Genomic DNA, 10,189 nt, shown 5'->3' on the forward strand with positions numbered 1-10,189 from the left:
TCACAGCTGCATTTTTCCTGGATGGTATTAATTATATACTATCTGAAGGAATGCTTCAAAACTCATCACACCTTATTGGTATGTCAGATGCATGTGCAGATGTGCTGTGTGCAGGAGGGGACGTGGCTCAGGACCACGTGAGCATGAGACTTATGATGTATCAGGAGTGCAGGGCAGCTGGGATAAGTGCTCTGCCTGGGAGGTGGGTAGTGCTGTGAGAATCTGATCTGGCTCTGGTCCAGTCATGGTCTAAAGAAACGTCTCTGGAGCTGAGATCTAAAAGAGGAAGCTGGTGGCTGGAGATTATTATAGGCAATAAGGTATACATTACCAAGGCTTGTGCTAGGCAGGCACCTGGGCTGTTTAGGAAACAGCCAATGGGCAGAAAAAAATGTGAACTGGTTAGTAGATGGCTCCAAATGTAGCCACAGGTCCTTGTTCACAACAACCTCAGTTCTTGTCAGTGTTTTACCACAGTGTGATGAGTGGGGACGCCTCCTGTAATCGCATTAGTAGATTAACATTCAGGGTCACAAAAAACAGAACTGTTTGCTGCTTGAAGAGTCTTGAGCTGCTTCCCCATGTGGAGAGCAAAGCCAGCCAGTGTTGGTAGCCAAGATCCTTGCCCCTTCCCCTCAGTTGGATTTTCCTTTGATATTTCCTCCCTTTGCAAAGACACATCTATGTTACAGGTATCTGCTATACTAAAGAACATATGATCAAAACTTAGACAGTGGTTCATGAGCTATGTACTATGGTACAAACCTGCTGTCCCAGCACTTGGGTGACAGAGGCAGGGAGGGCAAAATTGGAGGTCACTTTGCAGCACATAGATCCTGTCTCAGAAAAGAAGGAAGTAGAAAGGAGCAGCGAAGAGGTCCATTCGAGGTTATGACAAAGAAGCTATAAATTGTCTGCACCAATAAAAGATTGGGGATAATATTATCTCAAGTTAAGTTCCCCCGCCTTGCCTGACTGCTTCCTGACAATGCTGAGCAGCTCCAGAATGCTCTTAAGAACAGTGTTTGCACTTGACCCGGGACTGGAAGTGCTTTGGTATTTCCAGGCCCTCCCATTCTCCCCAGTGGTGTGGCACTAACAGGAATTCCTAGGGCTGCCTCCAGTGCGAGAATGCTCCTTTGTATAGACTGGAGTTCTTCCTATTCATCTTCCTTGTTCCTTCCTTGTTTCAAGGAGGCCTTATGGATTTCCTGGTGCATTTTAGTTCTGGGATTGATTGTTCTGGTTATGTCACTCCAGCTGGCAGCTGACTGAGTCTTATAAACATCAAGTGTGTGCAGTCATCTGCTCATTAGACAGAGCACTGTCTCGCCCCAGCCTGTCAGTGAGGATGGGACCCATTGCTTTGCCTTTAGAGGTGTAGGCTGTTCATTGCTGCAGACTCAACCAAACTCTGGTGACTCGTGTTGAGAGCCCTGTTTCAGAACTGATGGGCTGCCCTCTTATTTCTGCTCTTCTGGCTCTGTGCTATTCCTGTAGTTTAATCGCTCTCTGGTTCTTGAGAAAGATGTCCGCAGATAGGATGGCTCAGGTGTGCTGCCTTCTCAAACTCATTCCTTATCTACATGTGAGGTGACAGTCCTGTCAGGGTGGGACTAGTATACTAGCTCATGTCTGTTATTTCAGCTCTCAGGAGGCAGGAAGGCAGGGAGAGCACTACAAATTTGCAACATAGTGTCTCCAAAAGAAAGTAAACGAGATAAAAATGTAAAATCCTTCAGTGTATCCTCTGTGGAATAGATTATGCTATGACAGTTGTGCTTAGTGGATACTTAACCTTGGTAGCCAAGTGCTTTGCATGGTCTGTTGTATTCAAAAGGCTTACAGTGAAAAACAGGGAAATTATTTTGTGAGGTCTTTTACATGTACCTAAAGTGGATGCAGTCTAACTGCATTTCTGATGTTGGAGGTTTTGAAAATTTATTTTCAAACTTTTTTGCTTCATCTGTCTGGTGAAGAATTTATATGTGTGTGGGCCATGCTCATGCCTGTTGTGTTTTAGTTCTAAATAATATACTTTATTGAAAATAAATCACATTGGCTTTTGACCCTCTGCAATGACTTGTGAAGTTTTATGAGCAGCAGTGTGATCAAGGGCCGTCTGCAGGACAACTGCACCCTCACTAGACTGAGCTGGAGCTTTCAAATACTTGGCTATTTTTACTTAGGACCAACACCGGACCTGCCTCTGCCACCTTCACCACTCTGGGTCCCAAAGACAGGCTTGGACAACACTGGGTCAATTTACTACTTTTCAAAAACAACCACAACAACAACAACAAAAAAGGTTCTTCATCCTAGTTTAAAATACTTTGCACAACATATTAAGCTGACATTTTGCAGAGGGATGATATCTTGAAAATTGAGCAAGGCAAGCAAAAACAGCTTGCCCCAAGCACAATGGGGTATTTAGACTAAGAGATCAGTTTCTCTGTTTAGGAGGTGTGTCAGCAATGAATATTGCTGGCTGCTTCCTTCCATGAATGTCTGTTTTCAGTAAGATGGCCCGTCCATCAATTCTCCTCCTGTCTCTGGCATGTCTTTCCCACCCACTGAATTTAAAGGAGTCTTCCATTTTGTTTTAAGAAAAAAAATGTATTTCTAATCTTTTTCTTATACACTAAAAATATTTTTAAAATGTTAGGTTTGAAAACACATTAAGTAAGCACATCTGTCCTGTGCCATTTAACGCCCTCAAATCCACAGTTCTATCCCCCGAGTGGTCTCGGGGCCACCGTTTAGAGGGCAGTGTTGCGTTGGCACACTAAGATGTACCGTTCTCCTGCTGTGGTGCCTTCAGGAAGGAAGCCTACCCAGTCGTCGTTGTCCTCTTTTGAGAGTGGGAAAGGAGGTTCATCCTTACTTGGCATTGACCTCCATTGCACACCAGTGCATATCTGTGGTCTCAGTGTCCTTCCATCTGCAATGAGAGGTTGACTGAGTTTTCTCCATGGTCCTGAGCTCTGTTCCTTGGGACTATGTCTTAAAGCTTTCTGTTGGGGAAAAATACCAAGTAAGGACTGTTACTCATCCTCACATGTGCTGACAAAAGTAACAAGGTATTTTTATGTCAGGAATAAAACCCTGTGGGCGTGGATGGTTTCCAGTTGCTCTGCCATTGCTTTAGTTATGACTGGGGAGGCCATCAGATGTCGTCATCTCATTAGGGGTTAGCCCGGCGTCCAGTGACTGCATTCCTTACAGTTGGAAATGCCTTTGTGTCAGGGGTGCTGTTTGTTCCTCAGTTACAGTCTTTATGATGAATGGAAGAAACTACAGTCACATGGTAGCAATTCACACTTCTGATTTTTCTTTAGTAAGTTTCCTAAGACCAAATTACACCTATTAATGGTGTGATGGGTCTGTTTGTATGAAATTGGAATGAAGAAGTTATCTGGGAATGGATTAGGAAGAGAGTGTATGACTAGTGTATCATGGTGTCACGGGTGTATGGCTAGTGTATCATGGTGTCACGGGCGTATGGCTAGTGTATCATGGTGTCACGGGTGTATGGCTAGTGTATCATGGTGTCACGGGTGTATGGCTAGTGTATCATGGGGTCACGGGTGGAGTAGATAGACATGTTCCTTTTACCAATTCCAGGCGCCTAAACTAAAATGTATTTTTTAGCCCAGTTTATATTATTGTCATGGTTGTGGCGAAATCCTAATTTGCCCTAAAATTTTAGAATTTTCATAGGAGGTTAACTGCTATGGTATTCGAGGCCATTTCCTGAGTTTAAAGTTCTCTCTCATCTTTTCTGTCAGCTTTGGGATGTGTAGAGCCACTGCATTTTTGTGGGTGTTCAGTGGTGGGTATCACTTGTACACACACCCCCCTCTCCTTTCTCTTCTCAGAAAGCATAGTTATGTACTTTACTCTGGGGTCTCTTTTGTTACCAGAATTTACATAGAAGCAAAGCCTTCTTTTACCACAAACCCTTTAAATCCTTCCAGTCTTAAGAGTTAACACAGCAAAAGCATGATTTTTCCTGATTGACAGTTAGTCTTCCCTTTAAGGTTCAGTCTATTTTGAGTTTGTTTACTGTTAGCCTTTTACAGATAAAGGGTGAATTTGCCAAGTGAACTTAAATCTGTTTTTTCCTTAACAGGGTCAGTCACCTCATTTTAGTAGAACCATGGGGTTTTCCTGAGCGACCAGATCTTGCTGATCAAGAGAGACCAATTCCAGTTTGGATCAGAGCCTTAGGGGCAGCATTGACTCCCTTTAACCCCCTGGCTGGCCTCAGGATTGCAGGACCTTTTGGTGAGTGCTCATGCCCTGGGAAATACAGTGTTTATAGACAGTAGAGGAGTGAGTGCTTCCTCCACTTAGGCTCCACAGGGCTGCATCCCCCACCAAAGTCATACTCAGCTCAAAGTGCCTCCCTGACATCACAGAGCAGCAGCATAGTATGCTGTCAGAGCCCTTGTGCATGGCTGCTCAAGTGGATCACTGTTACTTCCTATTAGCACAAGAGTCTGGTTCCACATGTCAGCTCAGGAACCCAAGATTCAAAATACAGAACACCTATTGCTTCTCCACTGTCCTAAGTTGAAGCAGCATAAAATAGGGATCATCCGAGTTTCCTGCTCACTATTGTTAGCTAAAGTCAAAACAAATCAAGCTCTTACTTTTCCTCCTACTCCCTTAATTCGTGTCAGGCTGAGGAACAGCATGGAGCCGGTCACTGTCCTAGAGAGGGAGCTTTTATATTGTAAAACATTACAGGTAATTATCGAGTAGAGACAGAGGGGAATGCTGGGGATAAGGTTGGTCTGTCTCAGCACCAGAAAACCCAAGCAAACACAGGCAGGAGCAAAGCATTGCTGGCCTCTCTGGTGATCTCTGGTGATTGTCTGAGAGGAAGGCAGAAGATCCCAAAGCCCACTTGATGGACTGTGGAGCTGACCAGGGTCCCCATACTCAGATCTCTTCTTTCCTCCTGTATGTCAGTGTGATGGAAAGTAAAACCTTCCTTTGCATGAACATTTTGGGACTCCGGCTGATTTATTTACTTTGAGTGTTTACTTATTTTGAGTGTTAGTGTTTAGACTCTCAGCTCCAGCATCTTACCCACAGCCACAGGAATTTCCTTCCCTCATGGACTCTGAAGATGATGATCTGAGCTCTCACTTTGTCTCCATACAACGTGTACAAGTTGGGCTTATTTTTAGCAATACAAGACTGAATTTCTGATACATGGCTTAAACCAAGGCCCCTAACTAATTCCCTAATGCAAAGTCTGGGCTAGGGTAGCTCTAGCTTGTCTAGTAGCTTTCTTGGTGATGTTGGCTCCTGTTTCTATGCCTCTGATGATGATAATTCTCAGCTTGACACAGGGTCTCACTATGTAGCCCCAACTGGCCTGGAACCCAAAATGTAGATTAGGTCAACCTCAAATTCACAGAGATCCACCTGTCTTCTGAGTGGTAGGACTAAAGGTCTGTACGACCATCCTGGTGTATGTCTGTGATCCTTTTAATAGTCTGGAGTCCTGGAACAAACACTGTGCCAACAAGAGGCCTCTGCCCTTCTTCCTTCTTGCTTTCCTTGAGGCCTTGTTCTATCAGTATGAGCTTCCTAAACAGAAGTTCTGAGTTTATCTTAGAGGGAAAAATTTATATATCCTATATATATTCCAGTATGTTGACTTAGACTTTAACATTTTGTTATCATGTTACTATAGAGGGAAAAAGAATACAAACTAATAAGATGATTTTCATGTTTGTGGTGCTCTATTCAATGTCCTCACAATACCAAGTTGTAGGATGTGAATGTATGTGAGCTGGTAAAGCACTCCTGGAAGCCAGTGCAGCACGGCCTTCAGTTCTCCCACCTCTTCTCAGGGAGCCTAAAAGCAATAGCCGGGATGCACTCTTTCGCCAACCTAAGAATATACTTAAGACATGTATAGTGTGTCTACATAGCACTTAGTGTATAAGCAAACACTTGTTCTGTGAGTAAACTCTAACTTAGAGGGGTGTGTGTTTATTTCTGTCAACAGGGTTGAGTCTAGTGCAGCGCCTGAGGCCGGACTTCAAGCGGAAGTACTCCTCTATGTTTGAAGATGACACGGTGACAGAGTACATCTACCACTGTAACGTACAAACCCCAAGGTAAGGCTTATGGTTCTGAATCTTTTTCCTTATTTTTATTCGTCCTTTGAGAATTTTTACAAACTATTTCGATCATACTTATTTTCCCCCAAGTGCCCCATGACTACCCACTCTTCCCACTTCCCCAGCTTTGTGCAGGGTAAGAGTAGAAAGCAAAGTCTGACGACATGGGGCACTGGGAGGGCAAAGTCTGACGACGTGGGTCACCGGGAGGGCAAAGGCCTGGAGTTCTCAGGAAGAACCTCAAGGAGGAGTGCGATTCAGGGATATCTCTGCTTCATGGGGAGTTTGAAGCCAGCAAGCACAGTGACTCCTAAGCTCAGATTAAGGCTCTGCCCTAGTGCTTCTAGGCCGCATCCCTGACCAATACTGAGACCATCCTAGCACTGCCAGGCCGCGGATGGTGCATAGTGCACTGCAGCAATGTTTCACTGCAGGCACCTAGGGCAGTGCACACACGGCTTCTCCTTCCTGGCCTCCCTGCTGGCAGATGGGACCCAGGAGAATCACTGGTAGGTAGAGCTGCAGCAGCTGTCAACACAGGATAGATGGCACTGAGCAGAGCAGAGGGGCTGCGTGCTGGGCCTGAGAGATTGCAGTTTAAGAGTGGCAGCTGGTCACTTAGATCTCTGTCTTCATCTTCTTGTTAACAGCTTCTGCCCCTTCTGCAGAGTATCCATTAATAATGTATGGAATCTCCCGTTCATTAACTAGTAAATAGTTTACAAGTTTAAACAGATTTATTTTTAATCCCTGGAAAGCCAAATCTGAGTGTTTTAACAGGTGAGGCTGTAGTGCAAACTCGTCCCCAAGATCACTCAGTGTGGTTCTCTCCTCCTCTCTGTAGTGGTGAGACAGCTTTCAAAAACATGACGATTCCTTACGGGTGGGCCAAGCGGCCCATGCTCCAGCGCATAGGTGGCTTGCACCCTGACATTCCAGTTTCAGTGATCTTCGGTGCCCGGTCCTGCATAGATGGCAACTCTGGCACCAGCATCCAGTCACTGCGACCCAAGTCATACGTGAAGACAATCGTGAGTATACAGATGGCTGTGGTTTCTGTTCAGGACGCGTGTTACTCCCCTGAGGCCTCTGGCTGGGCTCCACTCAGCCGCATTCAGAGATGTCACAGGGCTTTGGGCAGAGGTTGGGCTGTGCACACTTAGTGTCCCTGTCGTGAATGCCCTTTCCGAGGCCTTCCCGCCTCTCTGCAGACACTGAAAGGCTGGTTAAGAATCAGATCGGCTCACACCCACTTCCCAGAGCAGCACACAGTTGAGGTTTTTACCAGGTCCTGCGTTAGCCCTTCAGTCTAGAGTGGTATTTCTGGTGGCTCTTGTGTGGTGAAATTAAGATTCAGGAGGTTTTTCTGTTGCTCTCAAAGCCTTTTGATAGAAATCCTAATTAGGTTTCAGATGAGTCTCTACCATCGTTTACGTGTGCAGTGGTTCTTTGTCTCTGAGGACGGCTGTGTTTCCATGCTGCCTTCTTACCCGCATGGCGGTTCTCCCTTTCCAGGCTATCCTCGGGGCAGGGCATTATGTGTATGCAGACCAGCCAGAGGAGTTCAACCAGAAAGTCAAGGAGATCTGCCACACAGTAGACTGAGCACACTGAACCGTGTAGGAGCACCTGTACCTGATGCCGTTCTCGGACAAGACCCAAGCCACAGGAAGAGTAAGACGTACAACCCAAGAACCAGGGAGCCTCCTGGACTGGACTCTGCAGTTTTCCATATTTAAACCAATTAGTGCCTTCTAGAAGAATGGCTTTCCTTTCTCCTGCACAAAATTCAAAATATACGAGACTCTCTCAATTTAATAGTAGCCTTAAATAAAGGTTGTCCTTCTGACGTACTGAAAAATTGTGATTTTTCAGCTGAGACTTTCTCATTTTCACCTAACTGCTGGTTAGGTGCTTCTCGTACTGCAGTCTGTATGCTGGTTTGACTAGCGACTTCAGGGTCTGCTACGTCAGATGCTGTGAAGCTGCACTTTATTTTCTTTGCATGTATTTACCATCTTTTAACAACTAACATAGTTAACCCAAGTATTTTTATGTAAAAAGATTTCAATTTAGAATACTTCATTTTGAGATGGAGTTTAGAATATTTCATTTTGAAATGGAATGAAAGGATAGGTTTGATGTAAAAGATGGGAGTCGATCACTAGTGTTAACGTTCCTTGTTTTCCTGTTTTATGATCAAGGCTGCAAAGCCATTTTCAGCATTTTAAATGTGTTCCGTGGTGACCTACAGCTCACAGCAGCACAGCTCGGGAACCTTCTGTGTGAGATCTGCAGGGTTCTCTGAGAACATACGTGTAGACTCAGCAGTTCAAGTACCGAGTACTGAACCCGAAACCTGTCCCTGTCCTTCCCAGTGCTCCCATGAACCAGGATCTAGTGAAGGAACAGGTCTCATCACCTACAGGGTTATTCCAACTGTTGCCTCTCAGTAAACTGAGTCACACTGTGTTCTCAAGGACAGCCAACTTAAATGGTGCTTAAACTGGATTACAGTTTGCCACTAACATTAAAAATATGTGGTGCTGTTACGTCTCATGGCACCAGAAATGAGATAGAACTTGTGTTTATTTTTTATTGAATATTATGTTAATCTAATCACTTACATACTTGAAGTAAAATTATGAAAAAATCTATAATGTTGTTTGAACTGTTTGGCAGAAACCACCATTGAATTTATAACTTTCTGACAGTTTTTAAAATGAAAGGAAATTTGAAACTATGAAATTATCCATGTAGTAGCTGGATGCTGAGAAAGCCTTCTGTACAAATAACAAAGAACAAAGAGGATTGTTACCAACATTGTTTGTCCAAAAGAAAGGCAGATTACACAAATAAAAACTAAACCTCACAAATCATGACTTGATGATTTGGGCTATTACGTTTTTAGTGGCTAATCAGGATTTTTTTGAAAATATAAAATTATATCACAGTTAATTAACTGCCAGAAAGATTAACTCTACACTATAGGAGAACATGTAAATCATATTGAATCGTGACAAACAGCTTCCCAGTGACCTTTATCTGACTCATTAAATGCTTTAGGCTAGTACAAGAAGCCACCATGAGACCAAAAGTGCTTGCTTCTGCCACCTTGAGAATAAAAATGGCCTTCCCCCTTCATAGTTAGTGTTTTTGATGGCCAGACTCAAACTTGAGAGTGGTATAACGTTTGGGCTGGACTCTTGTTTGACACTCACCAGCCTCAGTCAGTCATAGTTTGCTGAGGGAAAAGTTTCTGCACAAGAATCCGGCCCACCCAGAGAGACTGACTTCCTCACTGACTTGCTTTGCTTTATTGGAAACATGTTGTGAAGCTTCTTAAACGTGAAATTTTCTGTGGTGTATGTGATTTTTGTAAAGGTTGAAGTAGTGAAGTTTATAACCTGCGAATTCTTGAGAACAGTGGTTGATAAATATCTTTTCTTGTAAAAGGTCTCTTAACTATCTTTGGTCTTTGCTAAGTTATTGTACAGAATAAACTCAACAGTGCTAGCACCCGTGGGTCAGCTGTGTGTTTTCTTGAGTCTTTGGCAAGGACCCTTCTGTGAGAATGGCCACGGCAGGGCCAGGGTCCAGTGAGTTCCCATGGACACTGTGGTCCTGAGGATGGCTGCTCTGTGCTGTGCAAATTTTGTGGCAGTTGGCGCAGCTTCAGTCATGGCCACGCTGGTCCTTGAGACGCTTCCTGCTCTCTTCACAGCAGGGTTCATCCCACAGTGTCAGAACTCATCATTCATGTGTGTCTTTGATTAAGCAGCCATGCCAGGTCCCAGCACATGTACCAAGTACAGGACTTAGGAGGCCTAGAGAGTAGGGAGGAGGGGAGACAGACTCAGTAACAGCTACAGCAGAAGTCCAGAGAGTTGATAAAGGAGGCCCCTCACTGATGGGGAAACACGTGAAATGGTACCAGTGCAGATGGTCATGTGAGAAGTAAAGCCAGCTGCATCGCCCTGTGTGCAGGAGTAAAATCTGAAGGCATCAACGACCCAATCAGAGGAGTGAAAGCTTCTAAGCTCTGT

At 44.4% G+C, this 10,189-nt stretch overlaps 1 protein-coding gene across 3 annotated transcripts in view; it reads left to right on the plus strand.

Annotated features, from left to right (window-relative positions):
* Positions 1–9,662, plus strand: part of Abhd5 (abhydrolase domain containing 5, lysophosphatidic acid acyltransferase) — a 32,515-nt gene extending 22,853 nt beyond the window's left edge. For all 3 annotated transcript variants that reach the window (XM_032911249.1, XM_032911251.1, XM_032911252.1), the window contains 4 exons: positions 4,133–4,287; positions 6,029–6,140; positions 6,988–7,174; positions 7,659–9,662. In XM_032911249.1, the coding sequence (XP_032767140.1) occupies positions 4,133–4,287; positions 6,029–6,140; positions 6,988–7,174; positions 7,659–7,748 (544 nt within the window). In that variant the 3' untranslated portion in view covers positions 7,749–9,662. The remainder of the gene's footprint in view (positions 1–4,132; positions 4,288–6,028; positions 6,141–6,987; positions 7,175–7,658) is intronic.
* The last annotated feature ends 527 nt before the right edge of the window (positions 9,663–10,189 follow it).

This window comes from Rattus rattus, chromosome 8 (assembly GCF_011064425.1).
Source record: "Rattus rattus isolate New Zealand chromosome 8, Rrattus_CSIRO_v1, whole genome shotgun sequence".
Lineage (NCBI taxonomy): Eukaryota > Metazoa > Chordata > Mammalia > Rodentia > Muridae > Rattus > Rattus rattus.